The 17,020-nt window shown below is 46.3% G+C and overlaps 1 protein-coding gene across 3 annotated transcripts in view; it reads right to left on the bottom strand.

Moving 5' to 3' along the window:
• Window positions 1-2,195: 2,195 nt before the first annotated feature.
• fut8b (fucosyltransferase 8b (alpha (1,6) fucosyltransferase)) overlaps window positions 2,196-17,020 on the bottom strand; it is an 84,772-nt gene continuing 69,947 nt past the window's right edge. For all 3 annotated transcript variants that reach the window (XM_084560167.1, XM_084560165.1, XM_084560166.1), the window contains 4 exons: window positions 14,841-15,087; window positions 5,318-5,494; window positions 5,056-5,206; window positions 2,196-4,174 (listed from right to left, as the gene is read on the bottom strand). In XM_084560167.1, coding sequence (XP_084416293.1) covers window positions 3,836-4,174; window positions 5,056-5,206; window positions 5,318-5,494; window positions 14,841-15,087 — 914 coding nt within the window. In that variant the 3' untranslated portion in view covers window positions 2,196-3,835. The remainder of the gene's footprint in view (window positions 4,175-5,055; window positions 5,207-5,317; window positions 5,495-14,840; window positions 15,088-17,020) is intronic.

Genomic DNA, 17,020 nt, shown 5'->3' with positions numbered 1-17,020 from the left:
CAGACACACACACAAAAACGCTTGAGGAACAACTAAAAAAAATTATGAAGAACAGCACAAGGTGTTGACCTGGCCTCTAAATTCACTAGAAACTGATCAAGTATCTGTGGGATGATCCACAGAGGCCCCTCCCCTCAACCCACAGGACCCAAAGGCCCCCACTAACAACATTGTGTTTCCAGACACCACAGGACACCCTCAGAAGGCCCATGTCCATTCTCTGATGAGTCAGAACTGTTTTGGAAGCACAAGGGAGACCTTCACGATGTTAGGAAGGTGGTCATAATGTTACGCCTGATCAGTGTATAGAGTAAATATGGACAAACTCTCAGTGAGGTATGTCAAATTTCACGAAGAGAGGATCTGAAGCTCAGTGTGGAGGCTCCAGTCGCCGCCATCTTGGAAGTTCCAGACTCCGCCTAACCACTGGCTAATTGAAAAAAATGGAGGTGGAGTGTTTGAGTAGACGAGGTCCTTAAGCAGACAGCTAGCATCTTGTGAGGACGCCCACCTGTCACTCCAAGAGGACAGCCAGCCTCAAAGGCCAATTGAGAAACCACAGTTTTTGGAACTTGAGCTCCGGCATCATTTTTCAGCCCCGGAGGTTGGCGCTTGATTACCTGCTAATCATCAGCATGCTAGGTTGCTGATGTCAGCACTTAGTATATAACACCTCTGTGACTAAGTACAGCCTCGCAGAGCTCCTAATTATTATTCCTCAACTGCAGCTCAGCGAGGAAATACTGTCAGGGAGAAAACAAAAAAACAAACCGTGGAGTTTGTTCAGAAGGGAGCAAAGGAAGCAACCACTAACTTCTTCTCCTGTATATATCTTTGGCTATGAGTAATATTCTAGACAGTCTTGGTAAAGAATATCAGCCCGTGGGCAAATTTAACCTGTTTGTACGCGAGTGCGAAAGCGCAGATGTGACAGTTTCCCTTTTAAGTCGCACATTCCTACACAAATGGCCCCGCCGCGCTTTCAGCTCAACAATTATACACAACTGTAGAGGAAGGAACCCGCCTGCTAAAAACCCGAACACCCTCTATCTATTTGGCCAATTAACAGAATAATTAACTGAACTAACGTCTCTCTTAAACGACTGTTACAGGCCACTGTGACAGCGCCGAGTGTGTTTTAATTAAAGTGCCCTCCAGTTAACGTGTGCGTTGGTAAAGCCCACGAGGGACTCTTTTCCAGCGAAAAGAGATGTTCAATGAACTGCTGCACGCGCATCGCGGGCTCCTTTGTCAACGTGGGCTAAATTGGTTGCGGATTGTTGTCAAGCATGGGGGGGAGAAGGAGGAAAAAAACAAAAAACAAAAGCAATAAAACAATTTTTTATTTATTTCTCCCCCCTCGCTCACTCCTAAAAAGCTCATCTCCTCCAATGGTGCTGTGGTGTTTTTTTTTCCTTATGGGCGTCCAATGGAGCGTGCATATCAGCGTCGAAATTAAAGAGGGATCTGTAATGAAACTCCCAGAGCCCCCTGAGTAAGGGAAGTAACAAGACAGCCCATAAATAAGACACAGAGAACAAGATCGTATACGGTTCAGACGTGTAGGAAGTAGGACGCAGGGCGAAGGCGAGGAAGGCTAAAGGTGGCTCGGCGCGGCTCCGCGTGGGGGAGGTATCTGGGGCGGAAACGTCATGTAGCCGTCAGTAGTCATGTTTAAATGAAGGACGGTTATAACGTCTGCGTTGAAGGTACTGATCTCGGTGGTGAGTTTGAAATGCAAATCAAAGAGGGATTTAAGAGATTCTGCTTTGAAATGACTCGAAAACGAATTCACTTTCTCACTGAATGATTTATAAAACAAACTAGTGCTACTTCTTGTTTTTATTTTATTTTGAACTTGTGGGGCTGCTTTAATCCTAGGGATGCCAGAAATGATATCAAAAGATGAACTGCAGGTAATTTAACTGTAACTCTTCAAAAATTGATGCATCCCCTTCAGGAAATTGAAATCTTCACATGCTAAAAAAAAAATAAAAATAAAATAAATAAAAAAGGCCTTGATTCTCAGTTAGGACTGTGTGTAATGTAGCCGAAGCGTGTTTAGCCCGACTGAACGAGCAGGTGTTAAAGAGACGGAGGAGCAGATGGTGAACAGAATCAGACTGGAGGGAGAGAGAGGGGGGGTGAAAAAACAAAAATAAGAAAGAAAGAAAGAAAGAAATGCTGCGTTGGTTTCTCAAGTTTATTCGATCTGTGGTTATCAAAGACAATGCCCAAGAACATAAGTTATGAAAAAAAAAAAAAAGCGCCTTCATGGTGGGATGTGACATACCATTATTATTTTTAAACATATTTTTCTCGTTTATTTTAAAACAGCAATGTTAAAAAAAAAAAAAAAAAAAAAGAGGAAGAAGAAGAAGAAGAAGAGGCATGATGGACAGAAGAGACGGCAAAGATGCCGAGAAGGACATTATCTCAGTGGAGTGCTTCTTTTTTGGTGAGCCTCGGGACGGCTCTCTTTGTGTCAGTGTGTGTGCGCGCGCGTGCACCATGAGTTCACCGTGCTCCACATGATCTTACCGTTGTTCGCTAATAGGTCACCGGAGGAGTGACTGGCCATTGTTCCAAGTGCTGAGGGGCTGAGGGGCTGAGGGCGGTCCCCACCGGCACCGCCAGTCTCTCACTGGCCACACAAACACTATTCAGTCGGGGGGGTCGGAGGGGGTTAGGGGTTAGGGGGACGGCCTGGGGACAGCCGTAAATAAAAGACACACACCGTGCTCACCGTTGACCAGGCACCTGGTCATGACATGGCCCCTTAAAGACTTAAACGGCACACACAGGCACACCTGATCGCACACACACTCTCTCTCTCTCTCTCTCTCACACACACACACACACACGCACTGTACAGTATACAATGCACAAGCCCCATACGCGCAAAATTAAGACCATTTTAAAAACACTTGGTAAAAGCACAATGTGGTATTGTAAAATTAATTGCACATGAAGAGACAAGATGGAGAAAGCACAGTGAGAGGAGGAGGAGGAGGAGGAGGAGGAGGAGGAGGAGGAAGAGGAGGAGGAGGAGGGCAGCGGTGAACATGGCAAGAAGAAGGTACAGTACATTCAGTAAACAAAAAAAAAAAAAAAACAGTAGGGAAAAAAGGCAAGATTAGAATCAAAAAACACTTAAAAGAATTAAATAAAAATCAAAACACTTTTTTTTCCAGTTTGTCATATTTTTCAGTCACTGATTCGAAGCTCACTCCTTCCTGGAGGGGGGAGGCGGAAGGGGGCTGGGGGCGGGTGTGCACGCGCGAGTTTTACAGTAGTCCCAGTGTCGTCTCGTGTGGGGGGGGGGGGGAGAAGGGGGAGATAGAGAGAGAAAGAGCTCGGTCAGGTTGTGTAGATTTGAATTGTCTTCTTGCTGTATTTAAAATCAACGTTCACGTCTACATCTCTACAGAGCCGACGTCACGACTTCAGGCGTCGGCGGGGGGGGGGGGGGGGGGGGGGGGCGCGGGGGGTGGTGGTGTTGGAGGTGGTAGGGTGCAAGTCTTCCGTGACCCGAAATATGCACAGGCATTTACACAAGTGCACACACACACACACACACACACACGTTCGCATACACACACACACGCGCGCGCGCTCGCTCGCACATAAACACACAGAGTGCATTTTCATTCCTATCACCCTTGGGTACAGGCTTTTTCTTTTCTTCTCAGCTTAGCGCACCGAGTACGCCTCTCATCTGTACAAAAGCAGACTCCTTCCCTGGAAACGGAGACTGTGCGTCTCTCCTCACTCCTTCAATTCTCTTAGTTTATATTTATTTATTTTATTTATTTTTTTCCCCCCATTTCTTCCTCTACTTCTTCTGAGAGCTGAGCAGTTTGTCCGCCTCGGGGTACGTCGGGTACTTCACCGTCTCGATTTTCTCTTTGACCTTGTAGGAAGGGTAGAGGCCCGTGCGGCCCAGTTTGCGGTTGATGCCCTTGGAGTAACCGTCCCAGTGGTTGCCGGCGACGCCGATCGTGTCGCCCGGCTCCAGGGGAATGTCCTCGCTGTTGCGCGGCTGGTGCGGGTAGACGGCGATCTGGTTGTGGGCGTTCTGCCCTCCGAAGTAGTAGATGTCGTCCAGGGAGTAGAAGAAGGAGGAGGCGTCGGGGTGCAGCGTCTGCATGATCTCGTAGGCGACGCGGCAGACCTGGGGCGGGGGGAAAAACACACAGGCCGGGGGTTATTTTCACACGCGGCTCTTTGAATTAAACGCGGGAGATGTGAGAGTAAAGAAAGTCCCCTCGCTTCTGAGACGTATCATTTCACTGTAGTTAAAGACGGATAAAAATGTGCTAATGACTGACTCTTGTCTTGAAGTGGGCTAATAAGCCGGAGTGTGTGGACAGGAATTACGGCGCTCACACATTATTTTTCGGGCTGGCAGGAAGCCTGTCCACTCCCTCTTCTAAACTCCCGATAATAGAGCACTTTAGAGGCTGAACCGATAAGAATAACGGGTGACAAACGCCACGGAGCCGCAATAAATGGGCTAATTGCTCCTATGCTTCAAAACATGTGAGCGGAAAAAGGAGCAGCGAGGTTGCTGATAACCACATGACCACTATTATCGAGCAGATTGCCTCGTGACGAACTGGAAACGACCGTTGAGTGACGTTCCTACAGCTTTAATGAAAATGCATTCATCGGTTTGAGCTAGGTTTTATTGTCTGATTATAATGTACAGTATAACTGAGGTTCAGCCTGTTGTTTTTTATTTGCTAGAACCGTTGTTATCCCATGACCTCTCTGTGGATAATGGCGCTAAAAACCCCGGAGAATTGAACCAGTAATTGATTTCTAACCGTAATTAACTGTACATGCATTCAGCAGCACTCTGAGAAAACCATTAACAACCATTTTTTTCCCCACCTCACATTAACCTTATGTATTTCATTCCACTTTCTTGCTTCCTTGTTTTCAAGCAGACACGCATCAGTGTCTCTCGCTCTCTGATAGTCATCCGACCTTCAGTTTGACCGGGGAACTCTCCCTCTCTCTAAATGTGAAACAGAGGCGGCGTGGACCGACCTGCGAGGAGAAGGTGCAGACGAGGAAGTCGGTCTGCGACAGGAAGTGGATGTCCAGGATGACCCCCCTCAGCGAGTTCTCGGTGTAGCGGTTGTGAAGGCCCGCCGACCACGAGATGGAGTTGTCGCTGATGAACTCGTAGTCCGGATACCTGAAAGGGGACGTGGACGCGGGAAGTGTTAAAAGCAGTTCCTCGCGCGCACACACACACACACACACACACACGTATCAGAGAGACGTGAACACACTCCAGGACACTGACTTGGTCTTAGCCTCCTGCAGCAGCGACGGGTCGTCGGTGGCCAGGTAAACCCGCTTCTTGTCGATGTGGGCACGCCTGGCCAGATGTTGGAACTGTTCCTCCACGTGCAGCATGTACTCCTCTATCGGATGGAAGGCTGCTTCCGTCCCCACTTTGTCCGTCCTCCTCACATGGACTCTGCAGAGAGAACACACACCGTTTTGGCATTAGCGCTCTGAGCAACAAGATCTATGGAGGTGAAGCTCGCTCAGCTGGAGAGAGAGGGAGGAACATTTGTTACACACTCAAACGTAATTTCAGGATAAAAACAAGAATTACTGCCTCGCAGTTGGACGCCTGCCAACCAGTCAAGCTGCGTTTAGATTTACGTGCATCCAGATAAAGACTTCATCCAAGTAGACATTTATGTGAAACTTCAATGGCGTATGAATTCTGGAGTTACAGTCAAAAAAAAAAAAAGAAGAATCACGACGATCTAATCGTTTCATCCCCACGTGGAAGGGAATTTCATTAAATTCCGAGGACAGAAAGGACAACTGGACAGCATGATCCCTCCACTGCTAATGGTGGATGGGTAAAAAACATTGACCATCTTGGGACAACACAATGTTCTGCAGGGCAACTTTTAGACCTGGCATTCATGTGGATGTTACTCAGACATGTAGCACCCACCTCGACCAGACCAGGGACCCCCACCCCATAGCAATGACGCTCCTTGAGACAAAAATGCGTCAGGAACAACTCAAAACAAAACATGAAGAACAGCACAAGGTGTTGACCTGGCCTCTAAATTCACTAGATCCCAAACTGATCAAGTATCTGTGGGATGATCCACAGAGGCCCCTCCCCTCAACCCATAGGACCCAAAGGCCCCCACTAACAACATCCTGTTTCCAGACACCACAGGACACCCTCAGAAGGACCATGTCTATTCCCTGATGAGTCCCAACTGTTTTGAGGCACAAGGTAGACCTACACAATGTTAGGATGGTGGTCACAATGTTATGCCTGATCGGTGAATAACAAAAAAAAAAATGATCTGCAGCAATTCTGATAAGGGACCAAATGTTTAATTAATTTTATTTTACGCCAAAACTAGAAAGCTCCATATTTCTGCTTAATGTTCTTTAATGTGACTATCTGTATTCATCTTCTATGGTAGTAAATCAGATATACTGGGGTTTGTTGGACCAAAAAAGTTCTTTTGAGATGAAGTTTTTACAATTTATACGCATTTATAGAGCAAAAAAAAAAAAAAAAGGTGGTTAATTGAGAAAATAAAACACTGTTTGACGTGCACAAGTTAGGCTTCAAGATATCTACACAGGGGAGGACAATTTACACCTCCAAAATACAATCTTCACATCTTCTTATCGACCCTTTGGTTCAGTTCCAGTAGATAACGTCTCGCACTATTCAAAATTATTTCCAACTCATCCGACCTGATGATTGCGCAGACGTCCTGCTACACAATAATACGTCTATAAGCTGCTTTAACGCTGACCCGCGGTCCAGAAGTACCCCCACGTCTGAATTACGAATTTCTGAATTCAGACGGAAACATGTTTTATTTATTTTTTGGATTTTTTTTTTTTTGCATCGTGTAATGAGAAATACTGATCCACGAGGTAATCATAATGGTGAGGAAAAACTACTGACTGCTGACGGGTCAATAAAAAGAGTGAAGGCTTTTTTTTTTTTTTTTGTTCATCTAAAAACATACAGAGCGGTGGAGATGAAAAGGAATTGGTGTTTACTGACACGGCCTAGTTTTAACCGCTTTCACAATTACAGTCAATTCATGTGTCGTTCACAGCGGCATCTCTCCTTCTCCCGGCGCCAAAGCAAAAAGAGGAACGGCACTTTAACTTGAACGGCACATTTCGGGAGACGTCTCCATTGTTCGGCGCGAGCACAAGCGGAAAACGACGGGGCGAAAGACGGCGAAGGGACGGGGGGGAAAAAGAAAAGATGGAAATAAAACGGGGACAGAGAGAGGAAGAAACGCAGCGGGGCAAAAAAAGACGGACAGAAATAAAAACCAACCGATCCAGGTGTGTGTGTGTGTTGTTGTTTTTTCTTCCTAGTGTCCCTGTCATTGCTTCCAGTGAGGAAGGACAAAGAGGGAGAGCTGTCACCGCCTGTACACGAGAGAAAAAGGGTACAAATACAACAAAGGATGAACGAGAACAGGAAACTCTCCTCTGACATCGAGGCATCTCTTAAACCGATGGACCCTGAAACACAATTTTACTCCGTCCGGAGCTATCCCGTCGCAAAAAAAAACTACCCGTCTGTGTCTGCTCCGTGGCTTCTGGCCTTCGGGGAGGAAGGGAAACTTGTGTGAGTAAAAAAATTACACGTTCAACCTTCAGACCGCCGTGCTCACTCTTTTCCTCCTGTTCTCCACTTTGTTCGCTGTGGGAGCGGCCCAGTATAACCAGCTGCGGCCGAGGAGCGCTCGGAACATTTCGGAGGCCGGGGAGCTTCATTCAGAGGCGCCTAAGTGAAGAACGTAAGTCTGTTGCTTCCTACTCAGGACCTCTCAGATGCTCGGGGGGATTGAAAAGGCTCCTCTAACCTCAAGGTTGCCTTCAGCGGCTCTGAGAGAATGAGGAAGGAGTAGAAAAATGTGGAAGAGGTTCAGAGGGAGAGAATAAACATGCTGTTCCTAATTTCTGCTGCTGGCCAGAGATCAATCAGGGACCGTAGGGGACGCTTGCTGGAGAAACGGAGCCTTTATTTATGTGGCAAACAAAAGAACGGAGGTGAGAACCGGAGGGCGAGCGGGTGACATGTGTGCCGGGGAGTATTTCATTAGGTGTCCGTGTCTCTGATCGGACAGAGGTCTCGACACCAGGCTTTTCCATCCTTTGTTGGGCTCCATCTCTCCCGCTCCCTCGCTTCTTTCATGTCTGCCGTTTTTTTTTTTTTGTTCCTGGCAACTCTCTTTTTGTCTTGCCCTTTTCCCTCTCTCTCTCTCTCTCTCTCTCTCTCTCTCTCTGTCAGAGCAGCAGAGGACACGGTGAGGCACTGCTCGAGCCCTCACGCGTCCCCTCCCTCCCTCCTCCGAGATCCCCACCGAGCGCTCTTCTCCCACACCACCCGCCACAGTAATCCAATTCATTTCTCTCTATTCACACAGTATTGGCGAGGCAGGGCAATTCTCGCGGTGGGCGTAAAAGCATACATTAAAGACATCAAACACACCCACACGAGACGCAGCAAGTGCTGATCCTGGCGGATTGTGACAATCGCATGCGGACCGAATTAATTATTTGTCGGGAGAATGACCTCGGTGCTCCGGCTGCCGGTGGAGAGGACTGCAGCAACTCTGGCTTTCGAGGCTCAGCTGTATAAAAAAAAAAAAAAACCCACAGCTCGCACATTATTTTCGCAACAAAAGAGTGCAATTATAGCCGATGACAAATTCAAGTATTTGGTGACATATCTCACCGTCGTCATATTTTTCATTTAATCGCCTGCACATCTCAAACCTTGCACGCTTGACTTAACGCAATATAACGAGCGACAAACTTAAATTCGTGCCAGATATATTACATAGAAATTTGATTTAATGGAAGCGGAGGACTGAGGAGATCTGTGAGCATTTTCCAGATAAAGCCATTAAATTATCAACGGATGGCGTGGGCTGTACGCGAGAGGGGTCACGTGACAGCTCCACGGGGGGGGGGGGGGGGGTTAGCACCTTTCAGCCCAGTGTTTTGGTTTTACAGCCTGCAACTCTTGGTTTAATTTCAATCTCTCGTTAGAAATCTCGTGAGACGGGGTTCGAACGTCAAATCGTCCACGTGTGAGGGAGATTCAGGACATGACATGAACTCTAACCCTGAGATCAGCGTGAGGCCTGAAAGCTGATTGGATTTAAAAGGTATGACTATAGCAATCCCACATGTGGAAATTCCATTTGTCCACACAGTGGTGCGTACACTCGGAGCAGTGGGCTGCCGCCTGGGGCTTGGGTGCTTGCTCAAGGCACCTCAGCCTTCACCATTGGATGCAAACCTGGACCAAAGGCTGCTTCTCTAACCACAGCTCCCCCAAGAAGATGAGGACGGATGATGAGGGCATTGATCCCGCTACCTCTCGCATGCTAAGCGAGTGCTCCACTATTTGAGCTAGCTTCCCCACTGGTAGATGTGCCAATTAGAAGTAAAATATTGCAGAAATACCACAAATACCACAGCAACTAATGACAACATTAGTATTAAATTAAGTTGTTTTGACTCTGAAATACTCAATGAATATTATTATTTATGGCTCTAGTGTTAAACTAGTATTGCTCTGTATCTACTCAGTGAATCAACGACTAAAAAGCTGACGTCAGATCAGTGTTACGTTTACAGCTGCTCTGCCAAAGTGTCCAAAAGTTCTGCTTCAATCAAAGCAAGCTTAGATTGTTTTTATTTTTGGGAACAATACCACTAAAGCATGCTTGACTAACACTTGTCATTGACTGATTTTGATTAAAAAGTGGCAGATTTATTTATTTTTTTATTATTATTATTATTAAGTATGCAAATAGCAAGTGTTAAAAATAGTGAGAAAGGGGAAAATTCGCTGCTCATTATGCACCAGAGACGCTCCGAGTGAGGGGAAGAAAAGCCAGCCCTGACTAGAGACCATGGCATGTTAATGAAGTTCAGAAACAGAGAAACACCGGAAACAGAGAAACCCAACTCTGAGGCGAGTGTCTGATACGTTTGACAGACGTGTGACATTTACCATGAGGAAACACCGTCCACAACTGTGGTTTCTACCACCACGTTCATCGTGCTGATAGAATAGAAGTAGAGCGTCCTGCAATATAATACACTGAACCATTTAGGTGGGAAACACGCAACAGGGTTACCTTAGCAACCAGAGCCTTGGACATCCACTAGCAACTAACTGCCAGCTACAAAGTAATGGGTGACGAGCAAATGACTTTACGTTTGGACTGAGCTTTATTCATGGTTTAAAGCTTCTTTCTAAATACACCAATCGGCCACAACATTAAAACCACTGACAGTGACAATGCAGTGTTCTGCTGGGAAACTTTTAGACCTGGTATTCATCATGTGGATGTTACTTAGACATGTAGCACCCACCTAGACCAGACCAGGCACCCCCACCCCATAGCAATGACACTCTTTGATGGCAGCAGCCATCCCCAGCAGGCTGCAACCTGACACAGGCACACACACAAAACAGTTTAGGAAAAACACAAAGAACAATACAAGGTGTTGACCTGGCCTCCAAATTCACTAGATCCCAAACTGATCAAGTATCTGTGGGATGATCCACAGAGGCCCCTCCCCTCAACCCATAGGACCCAAAGGCCCCCACTAACAACATCCTGTTGCCAGACACCACAGGACACCCTCAGAAGGCCCATGTCCATTCTCTGATGAGTCACACCTGTTTTGGAGGCACAAGGGAGACCTGCACAATATTAGGAAGGTGGTCATAATGTTACGCCTGATCAGTGCATATATTATTTAAGAGATTCTGAGATTTAATTGTTTTTTTTACAGTATAAATTTTAGCTCTGCCCATACCCCTGACACAAGACATTATAACAGACAGTAAATCCAGCTCTTGGTGACCACGTCGCCATTTGTGCTCCGCGCTGCCACAGAAGCAGTACTTTCTCCCTGACTATCTTTACCTCCATTAGGCAGCATTAAATTGTGGCAGGGTGGACCGGCGCTGATGGCTGCTTTTAGCCGGTGGCTTCCAGCCTTCCTGCAAATCACGTCCAGAGGGAGCAGCAGGGGGAGAGCGTTTAGTGGCAGCGGCTGAGGCATGCGGGGGTCGTCTGGCGCTCTGGGGACAAGCTGTCTTTCTATCCGAGTTGGTACTCTCCCCATCAAACCCTGGCTTTCCCACCGCCGTCGCCCTCTTGCCTCTTTTTCCCTCGCACCAACACTATGGATGTCTTTCAACCCTTCTTTTACATCTCACATTCACACCCCCCCGCTGCCCTTCTGCACACACACACTTACACCGCCTCCCCCCACGGCGCTGATAGAAGCACACAGGCACTTTGTTGCAACATCAGTGCAGAGTGGAGTGGCTGTATCAAGAGCTGAGAAGGAAAGGAGGGGGGGGAAAAAGGGATAAAAACTTTGTTCCACCTCGCTTCCTTTCTATAACCCATTCCCCGGTGATACAGAGGGAGAAAAGGGTGGGATAGAGCAGGAAACACAAAGAACACCGATATCCACATGTGTGGAAAACTATGAGGGCGAGAGAATTATGCGTATGGATGTGCGCCCGAGGTACCTGCGCGAGAGGTGAGTGTGAAATGTAGAAAAGTGAGAAATCCTCGAGCAGCATGAACAAATGAAGACGGAGGAGCGATCACAAATGAGGGGATGTGAGGAGACGGGGAGACTGAACAAAGTGGAATGAGTCACAGAGGGGAAAAAACGGCCAAAAAAAAAAGAAAAAAGAAAAGAAAAGAGTCAAAGAGTGCCGAGAGACGGCAGCTACCGGGGTGATGAAAGGCAGAGAGGTAAAAACCAAAGAAAGAGAAAGGGGAGGGAGAACGAACGCAGAGCAGGACAGGAGAAATGAGCAAGACCAGCGACGATCGCTCACATACTGAACGTAAAGAAGAAAAAAGATAAGTTATGAAGGGCAGGAAGCTGGAGCATACGGACTGAGAGCTATAAAAAGGGGTGACAGAACGAAACCAGGCTGACTTCACAAATTATTAGAAAATAACTCTTGTTTTAAACTGCTCCCTTTACCAGGCGGGTGGAGCCCAGCCTCGTGGGACGCTGCAGAAACTTTAGGCAGCCTCAGCAAAGCCACCTCGCACTCTCTCCCCATGATTGACAGCCCGACACTGTTGATGTGTATTGTCCTAATATGGCATATCCCCTCCCATCTGCTAAACCAAGTAGGTTAAAACAACTGCCGAGAATTATTTGCAGAGCCTTATTTGATCCAGGTTTGAAGCGCTGCTGCGAGGAATTATTTATGAGGAACACGAGGCTGGCAGACAGCAAATGAACGCCGGTTTGACGGAGACAGGCTGACAGGGATACAGAGAAAAGTAAACAAGTAAATAAACAGCTAAATGCGCCCGACTCGTTTCTGAGAGAGCCGCTTTCACAAGTGGCTTACAGTAAGACTGACTGTGCGCATTCCTCGTGGGATGAGGGGTGGCTCTCGCTGGAACTGATCATCTCACCCCGGTGAATTCATTCCAGCTACGCCGCACTGGACAATAGGACGTCAGTCTCAAACAGTGAGGGAAGAAACTCTGGAGGCTGCATTAAACATGCAGTCAAAAAAAAAAAAAAAAAAGGCTGAGGCAATACCAAATCAGACTTAGTAATGGCATATTTGACATAGCTGGTATCGTTTCATCTGCAGCATTTACACCGAGTTTCAAGTAATATTTGGTGCATTACATGGAATGTGTAACCTCCTGTAATGTAGAAAAAGGCTTAAATGTGGATTTTAAAACATGCAGGTGGTGCAGGTCAGGACATCTGTAGTGAACTATTTCTGGCTGCATCTGATAAATACTACTGAGTATTTATTGCACCAGAACAGGTCATGAGGTGTCGGCTTAAAACAAACTACAGTGCCCTGTGTTTCCTGTAACAAGCCAGAGCTAATCTCCAGGGCTGAGCCAGGAATTACCATTTTTTACAACCTGGACCTGGCATAAAATGCGATTGTTTACTCACCCATATAATTTTGGAGTCATTTGGAGTCATTCGGATGATATTTAGATCCATATCCATATAGTGGGAGTGACTGGGGCACCGAAACGCAGCCTCTAAATAACGCATTATCTGGCATGAAACTCATTCATTTCACCAATATTTTGTTATGATACGCTAGTGCCATTCCCCGTTGAGTCTGGAGTTACCTGTTACCTATTCGCGGACATGCAGTGGTTTGTTGTTCTTTGGTCAGCTGTTCCTCTCTCTGCCTCCGCATCCTCCTTTCAACAAGCTCCTCATCCATATACTCTGGCTCAAAACGGTAAGGACGTCCATCATAAACAAAGTCGTCGTACACAACCTCAGAATCGGAAAAATATTCAGCTATGTTGCAAAAAACTAGCAGTAGCAAATTACAGGTAAACAAGCCGATCGTCGCGGGTGCGCATGGCGCTCAGAGATGACATCATCCAGGTCAGAGGTTAGTACAGTCAATCTACAGACCCCGGGTGATGATAACAGGTAACTCCGGACTCAACGGGGAATAGCACTAGTGTATCATAACAAAATATTGGTGAAATGAATGAGTTTTGTGGCAGATAATGTGTTATTTAGAGGCTGTGTTTCGGTGCCCCAGTCACTCCCACTATATGGATATACGCGGCGTGACACTGGATCTAAATATCTTCCAAACGACTCCAAATGACACCAAATTTATATGGGTGAGTAAACGATCGTATTTTACGTATTTTATGCCAGAAATAGTCCAGGTTGTAAAAAAAAAACAGTAATTCCCCTTTAAACCAACTGCAGTTCTTCATTTGGCCACTTGAGGCTGCCTACAAAAATGAGCCGATTGCCACCGACCTCCACGTTAAAACGCCAAACTTAACAGCAGAATCAAACATATTCACAGCCTGGTACAATAAACTCTTCTGTATATGGCTCTATATGGCTAACTACCCCATACATGTCAACTACACGGAGTGAATATTTAATTCACTCAATAATTCAAATGATATCAGGGCTATAGTTAAGTTATGCAAAATTTAGAGCGATTTGAGTGACAGGTGTGTGACATCTCAGGTTGTCTGCCTCAGCTCCACTTACACTCTACGGCACTTTGATCATTTTTGAGTTAAGTGGAGTCAGGCACTGCCAAGATGACAACAGCCAGTGCCACCACAATGATCTTCGGGTGTCGGTCTTTGGTGTTTTAATAGTTTCTTGAAGACAATGGATTTCAATAAGCTACTCCGACTACAAAGACAACACTTGTGCAGTAGGAACAATTCATTTGTTGACAACGAGGAAAATAAAGCCTATACCCAGCGTTATCTTTTAACTGAAAGGACCAGTGAAGATAGAAAAGCTACCAGGTCATTTATTTTTAACGCTGTCACGAAGGTGTAATAAACTTTTTTTGTTGCCTTTAATATTTATTTATATAACTGCTTTATGAAAAAGACAAACTTCAGATCAGTAACGAGGCAGAGTCAGATATATCATGTACTCGCTATTAAAAAAAAATCACTGAGTGATGAGCACAGAGTGATGAAATTTCTTTAACCCTGTTGATTTGCATGAATAAGAGCTGAACGAGTGTAAGCAGTGCAGCAAACTACTTCCAAAAATAAGCTAAGGTGGAAAATAAATCAAACACCACAACCAAATTAAGTTGCTTTTAATACTATTGTGTTAGACTCGCATTAACACCACCCAAAGCAGTGTTTGCATTTCACCACAGCCTTTACGACGGTGTCTTCCTCACGCGTTCTGCTTGCACTTTGCTGCCGGGGTAAAAGGAGAAGGGGAAGAAAGACGGGCGCCCTTACCCGATGATGGGGTGTTTGAAGCCCAGCTTGGCGGTGGTCTGCTGGATCTCCTTCTCTAGCCACGCCTGAGGGCGCACCAGGTACTTGACGAACTGGGACACCCACCAGACGGACGGGTCACCGTGCAGACGATGCAGGCGCGGGGCAAGGTCCTCGGGGATCGCCAGGGGCAGGTAGGGAGGGCGAGGGTGGAGGCTGTCCACTATGGGCAACTCCACGACTTGCACGTCCTTATCATGGGCCTCTCCTAGAGGGACCAAAACAAGAGAGAAAGTGAAAAGTTTGATTCAAGCATGATTATGTGCATTATTTTTCTCGACAAGTCAACAAGATGTGAGAGTCTAGTGAAAATGCTCATTACAGTTTCCCAGAGAGAAAAATGGGGACGTCCATTTTGTTGTTTTTGTCCCAAAACCCAGAAATATTCCCTATTTTTTGACAATGAGAAGGAATCACGTGCTCAGTTTGAGAGACTGGAAACTATTCTTAATTTGGGCTGACTTACAGGAAATTACAGGAAAACTCGAACTAAAAAAAAATGGTTCTGGGCGGCAGGACGCCAAGAAGTTAAAGCAAAGGTTAGCCAACTTAAATTTTCTTCCTTTTTTTGTCACTGTTGAAATTTTAGTGGCGAGTTTGTTTTCCGTTCTAAGCAGCAGCTGGAGGGAAGAGGAAGTGGTTTGGTGTTTTGTCAAAATAAAAGCATATCCTGGGATATTTCAGGCTCATTTTCAGGCCTGTTCTATTAATTTCTGCTCTGCTTCCAGTGCCAGTCCAAAACCCCAACCTCAGACTCCAGTCCATTGTGACTGACAGCTACTCCTTTTCTTGCTTGAAGGCCAAGGTAAGCTCCTTTCTATCAAGGCTGGACAGAGCCGGGGGGCTGAGGCAGGCGGTCTGGCATTGCACCCCCCTCAGGCTGAGTCCTGCTTGGAAGAAGCCCTGGGCAGAGGGGATGAGCAGGGCTGATTATGAAGGCCACCTCTTTGGGCGGCAGAAAGCCCCCGCGCGCCGCCAGACCTCCCTACACTTCCAAGGCCAACTGTGCGAACACAAAGGCGCATACAGTAAGGGCGCACCTGAACAAAAGTGGAAGGCGCGGATGCACGCATGTACCCTCCAACAAAAACGTCTGAACGTACACGGTATCTCCCACACAGCAGAGAAAAGGTGGTCGGACAATGATAACTAATGTGGATCCAAATAAAATAACAATAAAGAGAAATATGCATTCACACACGCAAACCCACACAAAGAGCCGCGGCTAATCTCATCTCGCCAGAGGGGATATGTCTGGCAGACACAACCTTCACCCTGTTTCAATCTTAAACTCCCGAGCAGGGTTTCTCTTTTTTCTTTTTTGTTTCTATTTTACGTGCGTGTAAACCCCTGATTTACGTAAGTTTAAGGTCTGTGTTCTTTCAGACTAAAGTGGCTTTTGTAACCGCCACAGACAGGCCCTAATACCGCCGCTAACAGCCTCCACAACACACTTCCAAATAAATGGCATAATGAGTCATTAAAAATGGCCTTTCACAGAGAGGGTATATAAAAAACATGTTAAAAACAAGAACAGAAACAGAGGCTTAAATGTGTGTGTGCGTGTGTGTGTACGCCGGAGCATGAACTGAATATAAATTGGTAGAAGCATTAAATATTGAATAGAAAAAATATTCCCAGGCCTGTCTTTGCTTATATAACAGTATTGGCATGATTCACATAAGGGGGAATGGGCTTATTTTGAGGCCTGCTCTTCTTGGCACACATGCACAGACATGCAGTATGTCTTCCTCCCACAGCTCCTTAATTTGATCACAAAGCTCTTCTAAATTTCAACTCCAAAGCCGCGGCGCACTGTCTGCATCTTCACTTAAAGCCTATGCGTCTGCGATGAGAGAGAATTCTGTGTATACTGTTATTTAAGCCTGTGATGCGTGCCACGCCTAATAAATGTTTCATGACGCTAACGTGGCCAGGAAACCGAAGAACCGTGAGTGACATGAGCGTGCAGACACGCAACACGGAGCCTCTCCATTTATAATAGACTTGAGAGTGAGTTTATGAACTTGGAGATCTCTTGTTCCAGTCCTTAAATGGCAGGGAACATTGCGTCTCTCCCGCCGCTCTCTGACTTGCACATAAGGCAGTAATATCTCTACAGACAACCTCAAAGGAATACA

This window comes from Chelon labrosus (assembly GCF_963514085.1).
Source record: "Chelon labrosus genome assembly, chromosome: 14".
NCBI classification, from domain to species: Eukaryota; Metazoa; Chordata; class Actinopteri; order Mugiliformes; family Mugilidae; genus Chelon; species Chelon labrosus.
This window is presented reverse-complemented; position numbering and strand designations above follow the sequence as displayed.